Source organism: Carassius gibelio, chromosome A8, assembly GCF_023724105.1.
Source record: "Carassius gibelio isolate Cgi1373 ecotype wild population from Czech Republic chromosome A8, carGib1.2-hapl.c, whole genome shotgun sequence".
Lineage (NCBI taxonomy): Eukaryota > Metazoa > Chordata > Actinopteri > Cypriniformes > Cyprinidae > Carassius > Carassius gibelio.
The window spans coordinates 14,322,433-14,344,239 of NC_068378.1; the positions used below are offsets into that span (position 1 = coordinate 14,322,433).

At 38.4% G+C, this 21,807-nt stretch overlaps 1 protein-coding gene across 1 annotated transcript in view; it reads right to left on the bottom strand.

Annotated features, from left to right (window-relative positions):
* The window catches only part of LOC128018538 (protein patched homolog 1-like), a 51,776-nt gene that overhangs the window by 22,051 nt on the left and 7,918 nt on the right, over positions 1–21,807 (bottom strand). Inside the window, exons 3-12 of the mRNA XM_052604106.1 lie at positions 11,874–12,063; positions 11,588–11,657; positions 11,389–11,480; positions 9,177–9,375; positions 8,869–8,990; positions 7,545–7,692; positions 5,656–5,787; positions 4,030–4,185; positions 3,847–3,945; positions 1,170–1,295 (exon numbers count right to left, since the gene is read on the bottom strand). Of these exons, the coding sequence (XP_052460066.1) occupies positions 1,170–1,295; positions 3,847–3,945; positions 4,030–4,185; positions 5,656–5,787; positions 7,545–7,692; positions 8,869–8,990; positions 9,177–9,375; positions 11,389–11,480; positions 11,588–11,657; positions 11,874–12,063 (1,334 nt within the window). The remainder of the gene's footprint in view (positions 1–1,169; positions 1,296–3,846; positions 3,946–4,029; positions 4,186–5,655; positions 5,788–7,544; positions 7,693–8,868; positions 8,991–9,176; positions 9,376–11,388; positions 11,481–11,587; positions 11,658–11,873; positions 12,064–21,807) is intronic.

A 21,807-nucleotide genomic window follows, 5' to 3' on the forward strand; every position in this document is an offset into this window, starting at 1 on the left:
CGTGTTTGTTGAACAGAACAAGGCATCAGTGTGTAAATCTCTGCGTCTGCCTCCGTGCAGCTGTGCAGGTTATGTGGATGATGGCGAGGTTTCTTTACCTAAAGTTCAAGGATTTAGCAGTCTAAGTGCTGAGTGTGTGTGTGTGTGTGTTTCATGTGAGGGTGATTAGGCTTCAGATATCTAATGGTGAAAAGAGTTACTTTTTTTGTTGTTGTTGTAGAAAATCATCCATGCCTTTACAATGAAGGGGAAACGGAGTTCTTAATCTTCACAAAGTTTGTGAAAGAACCAGAAGTGTCCTAGCTTTTTACTATTTTGAATGATGACTGAAACCTTGTATTAGAGGCACTTCCTGAGTTTATTGATATCTTATGATACATCACTTGTATTCCTCAACTGTAAGTCGGATTACATAAAAGGCAAATTAATAAATGTAATTGTAAAAGTAGTCCATATGACTCAATATTCTATTATCTAAGGTCTTCTGCAGGCTTGCAATAGATTTGTGAGAGCAAAGACAAAAAATAAAAGTATTTATTGACTAGAACTCTCCATTTATCTCCATACATAACTAGTGAATTTCATTTATTTGAGTCACAAAAAAAAAAGACCAAACTAAACTTATGTCCAACGGAAGAAAAAGTCACAAAGGTTTGAAACAACATGAGAATGAATGATGACAGAATTTTAATTCAGCTCTCTCTGTAACCTGATTGAAGTCTGGAATAGGTTGCGGACAGATCTCTTGCTTAGGCTCTTTCCTATGTCACTTCCACAGCCTTGCAGTCATAAATAAACCGCAGATGTGTGGAACAACAACAACCCATACAACCCACCCCCACTCCCAGATTGAGTTACATGCCCACAATCTGCACATTTAGGGCGCCATACCACTAACCACATGCCAAAGTGGGGGTTATGGGCCACGCCAGCTTGTTCAACCTGTCACATGCTCAGTTTGATGAATGAAATCAATAAAAGTCATGTGTACAAATCTGGAGTCAATGAAGGTATGGAACACGCACGCACAAAGAACAAAGAAAGAGCTGGTACGGGCATGGGAAATTTCAGCAAACATCCATTAGTAATACAAACAAGCACACAATTGCTACAGAGAAGCAATCTGAACTGCATTCCTGTTCAAGAATATGAAAACGAAACACACAAACCTGTAAGGAGAAAGCTCGGAGTGCTGGGATTGGAATAAGAGCAGCCATGAAAAATGCCGTCACATTACTGATGGAAGTCAAAGCTACACTAGCCCCAGTCCTCTTCAAACATTCACCAGTGCGGTCCTGAAGAAGAAGAAAAAAACACCACGATGTCATCAAATCAACAGCAAGAATATTATTCTTACCACCAGAGTTTACTTATAATGTTAGTGAAGGATTCTTGCACCAAACAGATTAGCTTTTCAAGTCCATTTTCCACCTTCTCTCAGACTCTTAAAGAAGTAAACTGGTTGTTTTTGCTATTGCTATTGTACATGCATGACTCTGGTATGATTGGCTAACCTGTTCACATGTGAAGTGAGTAGCAATGTTCACTACTAGGGATAAGCATTTGTCATTTTTTCCTTTGAGTACTGGAAAGCTCAGCAGAACGATTAATTGTTTACCTTTTTATGTTCAGTGTTACTCATTCAAAACTATGATATAAAACACACACCTATTCTTTTTCATCTGAATGTGGTGCTTTGTACCACTATATTCTTATCTCAATCGCACTTGCAGTTTTTGGAGAACAATAAGAATTGAGTGACTGGAAATGATGATAAACAATTATTCATTTATAATTAATACAAATGATTATTTTTATTTTGTTATTACCAAATATTGGGTAGGTGTAGTTCTAACAGTTTTAAGTGTAAGACAAAATCCAATTTATAAAAAAACGATTTTCACTCTCAGCAGGCCTAGATTACTTCTGTCAATAATTATACAGGCTTCAGTAGAACAGAAAATTAATCTGACAAAAATGATTTCAATCACTGCCAGACACATTACACCTTTTGTGAAGGTGTAACTTGCGTTTAAGCTCACTGATGTTTTCATGGAAGAGAGCTGGTAATCACACAGCCAGCCATGACAACTTAATGAGCTCAACTTCTGATGAAAAGCTTTCCTTTCTCGCCCCGCTATAATGTGGATTTTTAGAGAGAGGAAAAACACACACACAAAAAGAGATTCATTTCCCTCCCTTCTCCTTATCCCTCACTCACACAGAAATATTTTCCATCAAAGGCAGGATACATCCTTTTAAACAAAGCAGCCCGGGGTGCAGAAACACGATTGGCTCGCTGTCTTGTTAGGATAAACTCTCTCTCCTCATTTCAAAGCCATTCAGGGTTCAAGACGCATGAGAAAACAGTTCCAAACCCCACCTCCATAGACACAGAGGTAGAGAGGAGGAGAAGGAATGAGAGAGGGACGTGCAGGACCACACACACACAGAGAGCTTTAAGACAAGAGGGCTCTGCGCTCTCTCTCCCTCCGTCAGGGGAACTGTTTACTTTCCACACAAAAGTGTCGCTGCACGCTGTGCAATCTCACATAAACACAAGCAAATACATGCCTGAACTCAGCCCGTCTGTATAAGAGTCATCTAAATCACCTCTCACACACGACCACACGTAAACGCACGCGAAAGCTAAACAAAGATACCCTTGACAGATGCATCAACGGAAACGTATACACATGAGATCTTGCAAGTAAAACTAACAACTCAAAAGTGTTTCACAATTTATAATGTTGCCGATATTTCAACAGTGAGGAAGACACTTGAAAAGAACTTTGATTTCAAACTCTGAAGTGTATATATTTGAACTAAAAAAGACTAAACAGTCAGTAATAAAATAAGAATAGATAAAGCAATGGCACAAATGAATACAATAACAAGATGCAACTAAAGTTAACTGTGCTTGAAGTTTTTCAGGTAGGTATAACAGTAATATTCAGGTAAAGAAATTGAATAATCTATTTAACTTTAAAATAACACTGGTTAGTCTTCAATGTACGAATTATCATTAATGACAGACGGCAGCAGGTTTATTTAGGTTGCTGTCTCTTTAAGACCTCATGCATGGATCTGTAACACATAGGTTTGGTTTCTCAACTGTTTACATTAATTTAATAGCCTGTATACTGAAAATGTTTGGTATAAATAAACTGTTTACATGAATACTCATCAAGGCGGACATTGTGACATCATTTTGTATGTATTTGGCCTTTTATGAGCAATAAAGTGCAACACAACTCCATGCGGTAGTCGAGCACTCACAAATGCGGCTCTATGTGCGCATGCTTTGGATGTGAGCTCAAAGAAAGAAGTCTCACAGAGAATGCACAAGTACTGAATTGAGCATCTGTAAATTTGTCCCAAGTGTCTATACTGTAAGTATACTATGTTATTTATTTGTTAATTTCAAGTGTGTCATAGGAAACAATGGTCCTAACCTGGTACCATATCTAAAATCAAAACAAAACAAAGGTACTACTATGGTACATTTTATCATCTGTTTTATTTAGAAACGTCTTGAGTCACGCATCATACAGTGGCTCTCAGCAGATCAAAGTATGCCAGTGTTTTGAAGTTACATCACAGGCCGGGGCAGGTACACACACATTCCTTTATGTAAGTGATAAGATGAGGGTATGCATTGATATACCCCCTTCCTCCTGATAACATGTTAGCTCCCTCATTTCTGAACGGACTGCCTTGTCTCGACACTATCTTTGGATGTGTAGTCACATTTGCGTTTCTGAGGTTTTGTGGTGGGAGAAAACGCTTGGTTTTTTTTAGTTGTGTTTCCCTGCTTTTCAGGATGTTCGGGATGGGATAACACACCTCAAATGGAATCCTCTTGTTCTGGCCAGTCTCACTGAAAGCGTGAGCCAGGAGAAAGACATCGTCCACCCCTACGCCAAGGGCTAGGAACGGCAACACCTTTAAGCACATGTAAACAGAAGAGCACGTTACGCATGAATGATGCTACAGTACCGATGGTTTGCTCATATGCGTGTGATGTACCTGTGTGGTAGCGGCGTTAAAGGAGATGCCTAAAAGCGAGCAGAGTCCCAGTCCAGCGGCGACAGAAAGAGTGACCAGCAACACTCCGGCCAGCCCGACCGCCCCCTGAGACTTGGCGCAGTCCCACCGCAGCATGGTCAGACACGCATAGGCAAGCTGCACACAGATAACATAGCTATAGCGTTAATCTGACATTATCACGTTACCGCAGGGCTGTTCTCATAAGTGCGGTCACAGCACAGCAGGGTCAGGCATGCACTGGCAGGCTGCATGTAACATAACACTAAAGGCCTATACAAACCAAGTCTGAATTTTCAGCACGAAAAACACGATTTTAAAATGAAAAACATCTATCCCTACGAACACAATATATCGTACTGCAGTGATCAGTCGATTGCTTGATTCTGGGACTAGGTCAATTGTTGTTACATTTTATGGTCCTACAAGCCTTTTTGACTTGACAGAAAATTCTAACTTGCAACACTCACATTACCCGTACGGTAATGTGAGTAACCGTAACGTAAATCACAGCTTTGACCAGCTGATTTATCAGTCGCAAAGGTCCAAGGCGCATCTGACCCCAATGGGACAGATTTCTTGAGGCCGTTTACGTAAAAAAATAACTACATGGAGGTGCAACAGAATGAATTTAAAGCTCTCCAGACACATTTATTTTAATGCATTGATTAACAAAACAATGCATGTGTAAAATTTTATTTTAACTGTAGTTTGTTATTTGATACTGAATTTAAAGTGAATTTAGTTTAAATTTACTAAATTGCAGCTTCATTGCAAATGTGTACAAGGAAAATAGAAGAAACTGAGAAATTACATATAAAGAGGTACTTAAGCCCTACCTTAGTGGGTAAAAACCACTTAAGTTTAACTAGCGAAATTTAATAAGATCAATTTCAATTTAAACAATAATACATTAGCATTTAATTGCAATTGCAAGCGGTTTTTTTCAGTAATAAGAACTCTTTTTTAAAAGTACGCTACAGTGCACTTCTATTCAAAAGGAACTGTGTCTTAAAAACAACGGCTGTGGTGGTCAACTAAAAACCGATAGAATGGACAAGTAAGTCTGTCTGAATGTGAATGACTAAAGCAGCGTAGGTTGAAAGGGTATGAAACTAATAAGTGAAATTTAACTTTTACAAAATGTTCTTACCATCCAAGCAATCTAATAGATAAAATATAAGCATGCTAAATAAAGGGACATTTCATCCAGTCGTCATTCCCTCACCCTCAGGTTGTTCCAAATTCACATCAATGGCTACCATAAACTGTTTGGTTTTCAACATTCTTCGAAATATCTTGTGTTCAACAGAAGAAAGAGACTCATTCAGGTTTGGATATGCTTGTGGGTGAGTACACAACGACAGAATTTTTATTTTTGGGTTGAACAACCTCCTTTAGGATTTGGAGGGGGGGGGGTTCTCTGTGTTACTTTGCCGTGACCGTTTTGGTGTGAATGGACGTTAACATAATGTTAACGAAATTATCCATATTTCATAGATTCATAAATATTCCTTATAAGGTAAAAAGAGTAAAGCACAGTATAGTTAATGAGGCTGTGCTTTAACATGAAAAAAAAAATAGCTGGAGATGTAGGAGTTAGTTTACCATTAGGAGGTAGCCACTGGCGATACGGATCACACTGACTTCAGAGAAGGACTTAAGGATGTCTTCCAGGGTGGTGGTGGTGAACGTGAGAACTTTCTGAGACGAATTTACTGACACACTCTGCTGGACAGCCTGAGGACAAACAGGACGGAAGAAAGAAAGTGAAAAATGTTGTTTAGCATTAAATCATTTACACCATTTCTATCATCTTCTAACTGCTCATCTCTTCTTTGTTTTGTATTTTTCCTCATGGCAATGAAACAAATTAGATAACGTGGAAATCACAGTCCCACAAATGTTTCAGCAGCCCTAAAACCCCACACACACTCACATCCACAAACGCACACGTTCAGCCCTGCACACACACACACCAGAAGGGAACCCTATGCCAAGCGGAGGTCAGGGCTGACAAAACAGAGACCAGATGATGTCACACACAAGCCACCAATGGGACGGCATCTGTGAAAGCGATTGTGTACGGAGCGGGTTAATGTGTTCCAGACGGTCCTGTCAAACAGGCACGCACACAGACACACACACACACACACAGATGCCACACACACGCTAATACACACACACAAGTGCTGGGGCCACCACACCAAGATGGGCTGATTCTACAATGGACACCCACACTAGAAAAAACAAGCTGTGCTGTAAATACTGCCACCGTGGAATAAATGAGCAAATCTGTTATTAAAGAATGCTAAAATGATTTTGCTAACACTTCAGAAAAAGGTTAAATGTGTAAACATTACTTAATGCATTAGGTACCATAACAATGAATAATACTATCTAACATTTATTAACTTTGCATAATGGCGTACATGTATACATATAAGTTAAGTTGTATAAAATCACATTTATTATGCGAACATGTGAATTAACAAATAGTACAATTATGAATTAACAACTAACCAGAGTTAATAAATGTTTTAATATTTTCATGTTAATTTACTAAATTAAAGATTACCAAATAAAGTTTACTGTGAATATACTATTAATAATTTAAATGTGTTAATAGTACATTAATGTTAATTTAGACATCTTAGAATGTTATACATAAAATAAAAACATTAACATTATGCACCCTTAATGAATGCTTTAAAAATATTGTTAATATAACACCTATTGCATTAACTAATGTTAACAAATTAAACTATTAGTTTAATTATTAAACTATTATTGATTTGTTCATTCATGTTTGTTCATAATGCATTCATTAATGTTAATTCATACAACTTGTTATATGTAGCTATAATAATAATGAACATAGAATGCTATTAAAATGTTGTTCATAAGTCAGCTCATGACGCCTCAATGTAAAGTGTTACCCTTATTACAAACAGAAAAATATGAATGCAATGCATTTGTTTGCAACAGGACTGAACTACTTCCAGAAGTCATTCTTTCGATGCAACAACGTAACGCATCTAATACACGTGAAGGGTTTAGCACACACATTTCTGCAATGTCCTATCGTAACCTTTCCTGACCTTGCAGATGTGCCCCATTTTCCAAGCTCACACTTAACCTGAGCGTTTAAAGTATGAAGAAGTGAAAAAAGGGAAGTCAATGCCTTTGAAGGACTGCACTTAAACAGCTGGGTCCTAACCTCAAGAGACACAGCCCCTTTGGAATGCATGTATTACTTATGACTCAAGATGAATGCCTTCACACTGCATGTATGTGAGTGTATGTTCCAGGAAACGTTGGGCTGGAGGAATGAATTGGACCTCCTAAATGGTTCCTAACAAGATCCAGTTTTAAGCAAAGTAAAACCTCATGCAAGAATGAATTACTACAAATACTACATCAGAAAAAATCACTGTAAATATCTCCACTAAAGTAGACTGCAGTCTGGACGTTCACAGAGCACCTGTGAGATTTACCTCAGAGTATCTCCTCTGCCAGGCCTTTAGTATGGCAGCTGCTTTGTCCTCGTTCCAGCTGATGTGCGAGACCTCCTCGTAGTCCTTCAAGTGCTCGTACATCTGCTTTGGGGTCATGAGCTGGAATATGGTCTGAAGGGCCTGTGCACTGCGAGGAAGAGTAGAGTGAAAAGGTGAACTGGACATACAATATAAACTGACCAAGTGTTTCAATGCTGAATAGATGTGAGATTGGAACAAATGTGTTCCAATATTGTTCCAGTATTGAAGAGTATGCCAAAAGACCCCAGATGGTCTAATCTTTCTGGTAGAAATTTTATGACATGGTTAAATGTAGATGACACTGTTTATGACACTGTAGATGTTTACAGTTGTAGGCAACAGTCTGAATCAGTCCGAATCAACTTAATTGACCCAAGACTCTTTACTCTGAATCATTTGAATCATGAACTGAATCAGCTCATATCCTCAGTGAATCAACTCGTTATGTAAGTCTCAAAACATGCCATTGTATACTTTTTGAAAGCAATATTAAAATGCTAATCTTTCAGGTTTAGTATTTTTAAATGGTTTAGCAGCTGAATTTGTTATTATAAATATTTTTTAATAAAACAAAAAAAAATGCTGTAATGCTGTAATAAAAAAAAAATTCTTGACCTTATCTGTCACTACTTGGGGATAAAAACTTTAAAAAAGAACCACTAACATGCTGAAAAACAGCGGCCTGTCACTCTGCTCCACAGATGAGTTAAAACAGCCCCAACTGTAGAGTACAGACTCCCTCAAGTGGACTTGTCAACCTACTATTGTTCAATGAACACTAGAAAAACCCTTGAATTTCTCTCTTCAGAAAACCATGGTTATCAGAGAGAAAAGATTCATAGAAATCACAATGGATGATTCCAAAGCCACTAGTATAACATTTTCCGCCACCACCACTGTTGTGTATTAACATTTCTGGGATGCATGACAATGTTCTTTCATAATGAGGATCCTGTATTCTGTCTGCAGTCCCCACTCAAGCTTAAAGAGGTCTGGGGAAAGAAATGTTTCGCTCTTGGAGTTAAAGGTGTGGGAATTAATACTAATATGCAGTTTACTAATGATTACAATCTGCCAAAAAAGAAAAAACAAGCCTCACACACTGTACATGTACATGTGAGTTCGTACGAGAGAAGGAAAGACAAAGTGATCTTTTATCCACTGCCACGTAATGCCCAAAAACTGTCAAACTGCGACAAACTTAAAGACACTTCATTTTTTCCGTTCTCTCTCTTCTATGGTTTTCCCAATAATTTATTCCCTTTGCAAAGTTGTCTCTTACCTCAGAAGTCTGCCGCTGTCGTTCTTCTTGGTCCCACCTACGATAAGCTCCTCCTGCCATTTCATGTACTTTTTGGAAAGCCCATAGCAGCCACCAGTCAGAACACGAGCCACGTCCAAAGGCTTAAGAATATGACAGATCATAAATCTGAGACACGCTCAAATCGCAAAACAACACTGCTTTAATTAGTGAATCTTTGTCTGTAGCCTTAGACTGGGAAAACAGAAAACAGATACCAAACACAAAATAACAAATAATCACAAATGATTTTCAGTTGTTCTGTGTCATCCCTAGTATGTTGAACTCACCCGTGTCATGTTCTTGTTGGGAGCTGACAACGGGCAGTCGGGGTCCGAGGGATTCAGACAGGGGCGGTCCATATAGCCATTGCCAACATCTGCTTTGACCAGCATCTCTTCCCAGCTGTCCACCGGATACTTCAGCATCTTCAGCTCAGCAATGAATCCCATCGGATCAAAGTTGGTCCACTGCACTGGGTCTTTGCCACTGCGGGGAAAAAAAGAAACTATATTTTTTGATGCGGACTTAGGGCTTTACAGAATCAAATACAATGGAATTGAATTGAAAGTGGGGTTATAGGCACATTAACTTCCATAGACCATTGCTAATGCAAACACTGAGCACTCTTACTTTTTCCAAAATGTCTTAGGATTGGTCCACTGTTGTAAAACTGACATTGATCTGCTACATTAAAACAAATTATTTAATGCGGTACTCACTGTGTTTGACCAAAAATACTGTAAAAGTAATATAATGAAATACTATTACAATTGAAAATAATTAATGATCCTTCAGAAATCATTGCTCAACAATTGCAGAAAACCATTTCTTACTATTATCAATGTTGAAAACCGTTGTGCTGCTTAATATTTCTGCAGAAATTGTAAAATTATTTTCAGGCTTCAAAAGAACAGCATGTATTTGAAATCAAATAAGGCTTTTGGAACATTATAAATCTTGTTCTTGTACATTCTGATCAATTTTAGAAGTCCTTGCTGAATAGAAGCATTAAATTCAAATCCGACTGACCCTAAAGGTCTTTGAACGATAGTGTATGTTTAATCATGATGGAGAAGCACGGACTGAGCACTGCTTATGAGATGTTGCATGTGCTTAAAGTGGTTCGGCATAACAATCCGGGAGCGGATCAAGGGTGACTGGATGGAATTCCCAAGGCTTGCACGTCACAGCGGTGGCAGCACAAATCTAGCTGGGATTGGATTTCAGCCTGCCTCCATAATAACAGCTTTGAGAAAATGGAATCAATCCACTCATCTGATCTTCATCCCCTCTAATTATACTGCCGTGTCGGGTGATCCCGCTCAGGGCCTGGCATCTCCCCACAACTAACAGCCCAACGCAGCAGTTTCACAAACCTCCCATACTTTACTTGCCATGTTGTCTCAGTTGGATTTTTCAGCACCCTCTTTCTCTTGCTGCATCTTTATATGGTCTCCCGTCTCGCCCATACGTTTGACTCTATCCTCAAACAGCCTTCCTCAGACCGAGTTCACCCTCCCACTTTCGGTCCACTTCCACAGCTCCTCTGTCAAACCCTCTCCATCTTTCCGTCCCTGCCCCATCTTTCTCTCATTTCTCCCTCGGTCTATCATTCTTTCTTTTTTTCTGTATGTGTTTTCTTCTGCTCACGCTTCTCTCTTTCTCTTCTGGCAGGCCTGCAGCGGTTCAGACCACATTGTATGTGCCTAACCAGGCTTGAGTCATTATTCCAAGTCCCCCAACCAGAACACAGTAAAATCCTTATTTACCATCCATGAAGGAGGCAAAGAGCGGGTGGGGAGGAGGGCAGAAAAACTTTTGCAGACTTGCTGGTTGTCTACTGAGTGTAACTGTTGCAATGAGACATTAGCAGCAGAAGTGGAACAATTGTGTGAGGTTTTGAGCGGTTCAGCATCACAATGAAGGCCTTCAGAAAATACCATAGGAGACTGTGGAACACCACTTTGCACAGTATTTAATCATGATTAATAAAACTTTTTATATACATATATATTTACATGTATGCATGTATAATTTAATAATAAATTATCCTTCCTGCATTTTATGGACTTAATCTTACATGCATAGAAAGCGTAAGTGGTTTTAAATTTTTTTTTTGTTGGTTTCTGTTTAACTCGTAGTTAATATTTCACTTGCTGAGTTTCATTGATTATTGAATTTCACCATACAGAGACTAAAATTGGTTTAAATCAGATTAAAAATCTTGCCTGATTTTATCCGTAAAATGGTCATTTATTCAATAAACACAGTAAATTAGTCTTTTCACCACCTCTCTTGGTTGAGAGGAAAAATGTTAAATTTATTTTGCTTGTTTATTGGTTTTCAACATGGCTCTATTCACAGGAAGGACATGTCAGTGAAGTATTTAGTGTATGAGAATGGCCTTTCTGGCAAATCAACTTTGATGACAAGAGCCAGCTGGGACAGGATCAAACATTAAAGGCTCCAAGCAAATACAGAAAGGTGTGTGTAACTTACGGGAGGTAGACTGTTCCTGAATGTAGCTTAGCACCTTCCCAGAAGCAGTCTAGAGGAGTGATGATCAGACATGGGTGCAGTTTCTCTATAATCTGAAAAGTTAAATGCTCTATTATTGTAACAAGCCCTTAGAGGCCCTCCTCTGAATTTTCTATTAAACGTCAATGTTTAAAAAGATATTGTAACCATTCTCACATACCTGGTCCACAAAATTGGTTTCTGTAACAAATTCCCCTGATTTGTAGCATAAATGTTCCAAGTTCCATTGCCTGAAAACACAACAGTGGAAATTAGTTGAACTATAATCTTGTGAACTACCATTAAAGCAGAAAACGTTAAGGAAATAGTGACCAGTTACAGGATTTAAAATACATACTTTCCCAAATTTTAACCTATAATTATGGTTGATAAAAAAAAGTCCAATTACATGTTACATGTCAAATACCCAAAGAGAAATAACTGTTCAGAAGCTGTTGTGCCGTTACCTGTTGTACATGTAAATTTGCACTCTGCTGGCCTTTATTGCAGAGTCGAGGTGCTGCTTCAGCGCCTCTACAGTCAGAATGTTAGCACCTTCCTGTCGTGGCATCTGTATCATGAGCTGAGGCCTAAACATGGACTCCTCTCCGATCTTCTGCCGCGTGTATTTGAGTTCCTGATTCACCCTGCCGCCCACTGTGAAACGGAGAAGAAAAGTGATGGAGAAGACTTTCAGATGATTCTCTATAACCTTTTAGTATTTTTATTTAGAAGCAGATTTAAGAGGTAACAGGAAATAATAATATGGAGAAAAGAGGGATTAAATGCAACATTAGGCCTAAATACTGTCCATGTCCAGAAAGGTAAGAAAAACATCTTCAAAGTAGTCCATGTGACATCGTAGGGTAAGTTAGATTTTGTTGAAGCATCGAAAATACATTTTGGTCCAAAAATAGCAAAAACTACAACATTATTCAGCATTGTCTTCTCTTCCGGTATGTTGTGAGATTTCAAAACACTGCAGTTTAGTGATATCCGGTTCGCGAACGAATCATTCGATGTAACCGGATCTTCTTGAACCAGTTCACCAAATTATTTATATTTTAATTAGATAAGTTATATTCATTCAGTTTGATGTTTATAATACAATTAAGTTAGACTTTTTTAAATCAAATTTAAATGTATTTTATTAAAACTGAATTATATTAGACATACACTTAAAAAAACATGTAGACTTAATTTGGCAAAACATTCATAAAATGATTCAATTCATTAAAAGAATCGACTAGTAAGAGTCATTTGTTTTTCAACCCAGATGACACTAATTGTAAAGTATGTTTTTTTTTTGCATGCAAAGACATTTTCTCTGTATTATTTTACAGTAAACTGTATTTTTAGCTTATCACATTCAATTCATCAAGCTACAACTCACATGTGGTGAGGAATAATGATTGCATAATTCATTTATTTGCTTGTTAACATAAATAAGCAGTTGAAAAACCCTCAAGAAACCAAGAAGCATGATAAAAAGTCACTCAGAATTCTTCAGTGACAAGTGGTCATAACTTTCACTGTCGTCACACAGGGTCAAGCACAGACTCATCATAATCAATCATATCCTCCAGCCTTGATGAAAGGAAACGCTAACACATGTACAGGCTCCCGTATGTCCTGTTAACTTGACTCCAAACTGCCTTTCAGTACACCCTTTAACACCTGCAGTCTTCTTCACAGCCTTCAAATCCAGGCTTTAGAGTTATGAGTGTGCACAGAAGTACGTCTGTAAGCATACACGTGTGTGTGAGAGCTTGGCTGCTTTATTGAGCTGGTGCAGAAGAGTCATTGTGTGGCACACATAAGCTCTGCACAAGAACAGCGACAAAAGCAGCCTTTCAAAGCGGCCTGTTGAACACCGTCCAAGTCTGACTCTCAAAGCTGTCGATTCTTCACGCGCTCTCTACCTGACCTCCGAGAATAGAAGACTTCTCCGTTTCCAGGATCAAGCACCCTAGAGAAGCAGGTAACATGGTTCACAAGGACTTCACAGTTTTTCTGAACCAGGTAATTAATACTAGTGGTCGACCGATACATGTTTTTTGACAGCCGATGCCGATATCTTGGAAAGCGGGGGGCCGATAGCCGATATAAAGCATATATGATTTAAAAAATATATATTATTATTCATATTTAAGAAATTTGAAATAATTTACAAGTAAATGTGTAAAAGAAATATGCTTATACTTTAGATGACAGTATTTTACACAAATACATAAATATGTTATACAATTATAAAATAAAATAAAAAAGTAAACACTGTAACCAACAGGGTGCTCAGTATTGTGTGCATCGGGAATAATTTTTTTTTTTTCAAATAAAACAAGGGTAACCCTCATTTTAAATACAGCACACAGTGAAAATGACATGAATATGACAGTGGGCAAATGCATAAAGTGTAGCATAATTTGAAATCATGAGTTTAAAGGTTAAAGCATTCAATTCACATGGACTGACCATCATGCAGAGAACACGTGATCATGCTGGAAACACATACACACCACACTTCACAAGATCTTACAGCTGGATTTGACGAAGTTTGCAAGGTTTTTGAAATTAAATGTGCTTTAGTCATTCAAAGATTTGTTTAAACTATATAAATGCATATTTGCTTAATGCTGAGATGCTAATGCTAATAAAGTATTATAATGTTTGCCTTTCTATTACTAATAGGCCTAATTTAAAAACAATCATTATAATACTTTCTGTATACATTAATTCCTTTTTTTAAAAGTTCTATGTGATTGTTAGACAGACTTCCATTAGTATTAGACAGAACTGTTAACAACGACGATGAAAAAGAGAGTGACTGTGAGCACTGTCACTGTGTGCGCTCAGGCACTGCCGCTCTCAATGCCATCTAGGCCTGGGCGAAAAATCGATTGAATGAATTAATTTGAATTTTTTTGTTACGGGCGATTTAAAAAATAAGTAAATCGAGTTTTTGTGTAATGGCGCATTTTTGGCTCCCCGGAGCTTCCGTAGTGTTAGTTTCACATGGCAGTATGGCAAGCGACAACAACAACATCATAGCACACACGAAACAGCAAGCGACAACATGGCTACAGGTGAGAGTTGGTAGTTTGTTTCCAAGAAAGGAATAAAATCATCTGTTGTTTGGAACTGGTATGGGTTTGCTGCGACAGACGTGGAGCAAGAGACCCCACGCTGCAACATTTGCCAAAAGCCCCTCGCAGTCAAAGGCAGCAGCACCACAAACCTATTCCAACACCTGAAACAGAGACATCCAGCCGAATATGAAAATGGGGGTTACATTTGTCTTGCTTTTGATTAATTAAAAGCTTTAAGTTGTCTGCCGTTTGTACTTATTGCTTTCCTTAAGTAGGGGGTGGAAAAATCGGGAAAAAAATCGGAAATCGAATTTAAAAAAATTAAATCGGAGATTTTATTTTAAGGCCATATCGCCCAGCCCTAATGCCATCAAAATAAAAGTCTGGCACACTGTCAAAATAAAACCTTGAACATATCGGTGAAGCAGGGAAACTTATCGGCCAATAGCGATATTTGAAAAAATACCAAATATCGGGCAATATATATCGGCCTTGGCAATATATCGGTCGACCACTAAATAATACAGTCTCAGACAGGTAATCGGTCAACTCCTCTGAATGTCATCAAGCAAATCATCTACTCATACCAAAGCTGGTGTATAAGGATATTGAGGTACATTTTCAGTACATTTCTGAAAACACGTAACAAAGGTTAAACATAATGGCACTCACATGATCCCCCTTAAACTGTATTATTTAGGGGGAAGAATCAAAGCATCTAAACCTACATGCAAAACAAGCTGTATCAAGAGACTTTTCAAAAATATTCTTCTATAGAACCCAACAAAAAGACCCTCAACTACAAGTAGGGCTGGGCGATTAATCGAAAATTAATCGAAACCGAAATGTAGAACCTCTAACCGAAGTAAATTTCTCATGTCGGTTATTTCAGTTATTTTCTGTTCATATTTCCCCCTTAAAAGCGTGTGTAGCCACATGCTAACCACTAAAATAAAATAAAATAATCTTTGTGCTTGGTAACTAAAGCAAGAAAATGTATTTTTCTCATTAACCTACTCAAGCTCTGGGAGGGAAGGTCTGTGTAAAACAATCTGTAACAAGTTATAAGATATAATCCAATTTAACAGTGCTTTTCAATTCATGAGACAGACATACGTTGGATATTTTCAAACCATTGTAATTTTATTAAAGTTGAAAATTAACCGTGTTTTTTTTCTCAGGGCAGACCACCCAGCCGGTGAAAAAGGTTGAGAAAGAGGAAAACATCTAGAAGCATTATGAAAAACCAAAGGATTTCTTTTTTCTTGGGCCCAAACATACATCTGATCTTGTTTTGGGACATGTTTATAATATCCCTAATTAATTGCAGCTTCAAGTGAGCCTGAACTTTACTTCAACATGATTATGGGGACCAGGTTGTTTACGTTCCAAACAAGCTTAGCATGTTCCTGATTTTAAGGCCCTGGGAACACCAACATGCTTTAGGGATGAAACAACCTCAGACATCAGCTTTTCAATCAGAAATGTCTCCACTCTGGATTAACATGAACTAGGTCACCTTTACATCATGAATTTCTCCTTTGATGTACGTCAAGACCTACAGAGGCAACAGGAAGGAACTACAACAGTGTCGCTCACACTGGAAACGTCTCGTTATGACATGAACCCTGGAGAATTCAACACCCCTCCACAGATGCACAGGTTCTGGGGTCACAAATGGCCTTGCCTCAGGTATGAAATTAACACCAAAAGAAAATGAGTGAGAAAAAATGACAGAGAACAAGAGGGGAATTCAGTCATACATGACATCAGGTGTGTTTAAAGCTCTTTGAAAAACCAGCACGATTATGTAATCCTGCGGATCAAATCTTCAGAAAAAAGCCCATGAACCGCATCAACAACGACAGGTGTAGATAAATTCCTTTTGTTGGGAAATGGTGTAACAGGAAAAAAATCAACAATCTTCTAGGTCACAATACTGAACCATATGGGGTAATCAATTAAAAAAACCTTAGGATAAGGACTTGTGAACCAGATCTTAATCATGTAATATTCTTTTTAAACAACCAGTCAAAAAGACTCATGAAACAGACTTAATAAGAGTACTTTTCTCAAAATGTGTTAAAATAAATAATAATAATTTGGGATGGTTATAGTTACGATTTATATATGACAAATTTGCTGAATTAACATTGCTTTATATTCTGAAATGTAAATATATACTGTATATATAAAATCTAGAATTAATAAATTCAACTGGAACATGAATTAATAATCTTATAACTTCCATCCTAAAAAAAACACAATTATAGTAATAATACTTAACATTTAGTAAATTGTGATAATTTAAATTATCAACAATAACAATAATAAACTGTTTCAGGAAACGATCTCTATGAAGACAAGAATTATGTGATGAGATGTTCCTCACAATTATTTGTATGAAGCAAAAAAAATGATCACAGCACAACAAAAGGCAAAACGGCAAAAGAAAAGAAAGTTGGTGCAGCAGTTAAGACACCTATAAACATCTCACAGACAATCAACAGATATCTGTTCCGCTAACTAATATCAACCCTTTACACTGCGAGTAAATCACTCGCATATGTGACTAAATCTTAACTATGGGCCACTAAATGATGTCTAATATTAGGCAATTCCTAATAAATTCTCAGATTTTACTTGCCGGTCTGTGTGTTAGAGGCTAAGTATAAATTTAGCACACATACAATACAGATCCTAATCTAATCTAATCTAGTATCTTCCACGTGTCTATAATCCACAGGTGTGTAAGGGGTGCAGAGTGCAGCACGGCAGCCAGTGAATCACTGTGCCCATTCAGTTTGTTGCATAACATTAACCCTTGCACCACCCTTTCATGAAGAGGGGGAGCAGCCATTGGAAGGACTCTCCCAATGCCCTGAGTCTTCAAGTGGTGCAATTTGAGATGGCTATCGTTAAGGTTTATAAATATATGACAAATTAAGAGCTGAATTAACATTGCTTCATATTCTGAAATGTAAAATAAATATTTAATGAAATAATTTTAATACATCAATTTGTAAATGCACAAGTGAGCAGGCTTTTTTTTTGTGCGTTTTATACATAAGATAAGATACAGTAAGAACATGAACAAAGAAACAAAGTAAAACAAACTGACAAATACAATAAAACAAATAAAATGAAATAAACAATGCTTTAATTTTTCCATGACGGTCTACTAACATTACTGTTCAGGTAAGTAATAGCCTACAAAAGAAATCTAAAAGTAATCAAATGTAAATGAACACTGCATAGTTTTCACTGTATGTATTGATAGATTAATGCTTATTAAAACTATTATTAAACGTTATTCAGAGTAAGAGCTATGAGTGATTTTGTCTTTTAGGTTTTTTTTATTGATTAACATTGATGGGCCAAGTGCCAGTCTGTCACTTTAAGACAATATATTGACACATCGGATTTTCTCCCAACTGTTTTGTCCACTTAAGACATTAACTCGGTTTAAGTAAATACACTCCAAGCTGGCCATTTTGGCATGTTTTGTGTGTATTTGATTATTTGGATGTGTAATGAGTTTGTCCGTTTTGAAGAGCGCCCCACTGGGGAACAGCGTCTCTTGTGCGGATTGTGCTCTGAACGTTTTATTATCAAAAATGTCCCGCAATTTAGCCACAGTATAAAATGGCATTTTTTAACAATCACTGATTGTGCTGATTCTGACTTTAAGTTTGGGTTTTAGGGAGGAACGATTGCGCAGTGCTGTGAAGGGAAAGAATTTGAGCTAGAAGAAACGTGGCTATAATCCTTAGAAGCAATAATCGGAATAAAAAAATAAAAGTAGCTTAAGGCTTACCAATAATTCAAACTTTCATAATTTAGTCCTGGGACTGATTAAATACCGGGTTTTGGTACCCACTTCTAGGCGCATTACTATTCTTGCCATTCAGCTGCAGAGTGGCTTTTGAGTGGCTGTTTCAAAGGGGTGTGAGGGGTTTGGTACAAAAGAAATGCACCACCCCCGCCAAAACCTCTGCATCCAACCCCTTCAAGATCATGACATAACTCCACACTACCGCAAGCTCCCCTACCGCCCACCACTTCATCCCACCGACTACGCCAATCACACGGCTGGAGGGCCAGGGGGACGGTTGCTGGGGTCACTCCATGATGGGATGGTGTGGCTTATGGCGGCTTTTTTAGGTGGGGGGGGTTGGAGAAAGGGGCTGTGTGTGGCAATGGTGGCACAGGGAGGCACTTTTTATGACTGTGTTGCGGGCAGGATTAGCTGGATTAGACCCCACCTCAGAGAGACCCCCTGTGGTCGCACGGAAGTTTCTGTACAGGGTCATAGCAGCATGAAGTCTCTCCCTTGCACGACCCTCTCAACTCCAAGAGCAAACCACAGCACACTGCAACCAGCCCTGTCAATGGCACACAGTTTCAACACCGACCGGCACACTCGCATCTAAACAGACAAGCTGCCTTCCAAAGTATTTTTTTTACGCCTGCAAAAAAACCGTTTTTACACGTCAATTTAAATAGTGATTCAAACAGGGTAGCATATCCGTAAATAGACTTGTAATGGCTCCATAAGACGACCTTCACCCATATCTTTTCCACCTTTCGCAGAGGAGATACGAATGGTGGGAAAGAGGGAAAGTGAAAGTGAGAGAAAAAGAAAAAGTGAGGGAGAGAGAGAGAGAGAGTCCCTGACCCGCAGCTGTAGCACAATGCCCCCGAGCAGCCTGTTCGACCCCTGACACAAATTTTACACCACAGCTGCCATTTACTCCAAACTGCATTACCATATGTATGGCCAGCTCTCCTCTAATTATGCTAATCACCTGTCCAGATCTGCACCACGAAAAATGGATGTATTTAGCCTACAAATACAGCTTACTGCAATCCAGAGATGTACATTCAGAGGGGCCTGAATGGGTAGATTTTTCCAAGTTGCTGGCTTCATTCAAGTCCCTTCCCCTTTAGAAAAAAAACTATTCAGATGAACTGGATCGCACTGCAACAAAAAGCATGGGGAAAAGTGTGTGTGGGTTGGTGCATGCTCAAGGTTGGGGGGGTGGTACTGTGCGCACACCTACCCAAACATTCAGTGAGTTTTGGCAAAATAAGATATCACTGGGACATTTCCAGTTAGCCAGGGTTTCAAAATAAATATATCATTATTATTATTATTATTATTATTATTACTACATGGCTCACTGCAATAGAGCTTTCTGACTGGCTGATACAGGAGTCTGTGGTATAACCACCACTAATCTAATACACTAATTAAAAACTGCAACAGATGCACCAATAATTTCCATGACTGTTTCATTCATGTGCTACAAATTTAATTATTCTAAAATCACTTTTTAAATGTCAATATCCCTCTTGGTTGCCAATAAAATACATTAGCAAATACTTTTTTTTTTTTTTTTTTTTTTTTACATTAACCATGCTACAACATGCATGTTTTAAAGTTTACATTTTCACCACAAGTTTACTAAACCATTCCCAAAAAACTGAAAGGAAACCGGTGTGGGCTAAAGTATAACTTTGTTGCATCCCGGGCCATACAAATGAAGCATTAACCGAAACAGCAGATTGCAGAATAACGACAGTTCTAGCCAAAACACATAGAACACTTCAGCTACTACGTTCCCCTCCACCCTCTCTCTCTTTCTCTGAACTCCTCCACCCCCTCGGCCACAGAGAGAGGGAGGATGGGGAGGGGGAGGGCCGGACCACCCGGCATCCATGGCAGGACTCAGTGTTTACATTGCTGCGCTTCACTCTGTAATACATCTGGCATCCCAGGGCTGAACTCCCAAGTGAAGGTGGGTGGAGGAGGGGGGTGTCAGTGTGAGGAGCACAGAAAAAGGGGGGGGGGGCTGAAGTGCAGTGAAACCTTTCAGAAGAAAATAGAAAGGGGAGTTGGAGAAAGTGAGAGAGAGAGGGGGAATGCGCACGTCTTTTTCCCCGTCATTTCGGGGTCTCTGTTTTTTTGAATAACACGGAGTGGAGGTATGCAGAATATAAACACAAGAATTGGAGGGCTGTCAGGATGCCGGTAGTGGATGAGAGTTGCTCTATTTGTATTTGTCTTACCCACACTTCTGTCAGTTTTTAAACTTTTGAGGATGCCGCAAATGAAATCATGATTTATAGACAGTGTAATATATATTAATAAAATGTATGTTTGAGAAATTTGTATTCTCGTATCGTAAGTATTAAACAAACTGCTTTAAAGTTTGTCATTTTCCTCATATAACAGCTTTCCTGTTATAGACTGGACTTTGACAGTGTAACTTACTTGGCAGTCTATGGGACAGTCACAAGCCTCACGGTTTTCATCCAGAATATCTTAAACTGTGTTCTGAAGACCAATGAAGCTTTTACAGGTTTGGAACAACATGGGGGTAAGTGATTAATGACAACATTTTCATTTTGGGATGGAGTATCACTTTATTTGTTTTTGTGTGTGTGTGTGTGTGTGTGTGCTAACATTAAAGCACTGTTAGTGTATATTGAATTAATTTTTTCACCCCTAAACGATTAATGAAAAATAACATTGCTGTGAGTCTATTGGAGCATTTTGTTGTCTGTAGTTTTGAAAAACTTTCCCACACTGTACTAGTCCGGCTTCGTTTGCACCATTGATTTGCATCCAAGAGAGCTGGTCAAACCTCATTATTGCAGTCCCGTACATTAGGTCATATTAGATCAAATGACTCTTTGACAACTAAAATACTGGCAACCATGTAGAAAACTCTAGTAACCACACAACAACACCCTGGAAATCACCAACACCATGGTGGCAGTAAGTTTTCCACAAAATGTACAAATCTAATCCATCTAAATGTAATATGTATAAGCACTCACAGTTGCTTTTTACATAGTTACATAATTATTATCTCTATCTCTAGGCACACAGACCCCAGTTCTCCAAAACTGTGAAACCTTGTTCAAATTTCAAAGCTCTTAAAGCCCTCAGGGCTCCACATGCATCCCTTACAGTTCAGCCATGTGTGTCCAAGCCTTCCTGAGCACATCCAGACAGAGAGAATTCCACTAGATCTCGATCTCTTCACCACAACGTGGGGAGACCACATTCTTCAGCCACTTCCTTCATTAAAAAAAAAAAATGACTTCTTCCCAACATTAACTGAAGGTTATATACTCCTCCACACCGCAACTCTTAACCATCCTCGTGTTTCATTAGAAACCAGGGGAGGTTTGTCAATATGTCCACACCTGTTGAATGTAAAGGTATTTTCAGCCTACAATTCATGTCACATGAAAGAACAGAGTAAATATCTGAAGAGAGAAAACTAAATAGCTCTACTCATAA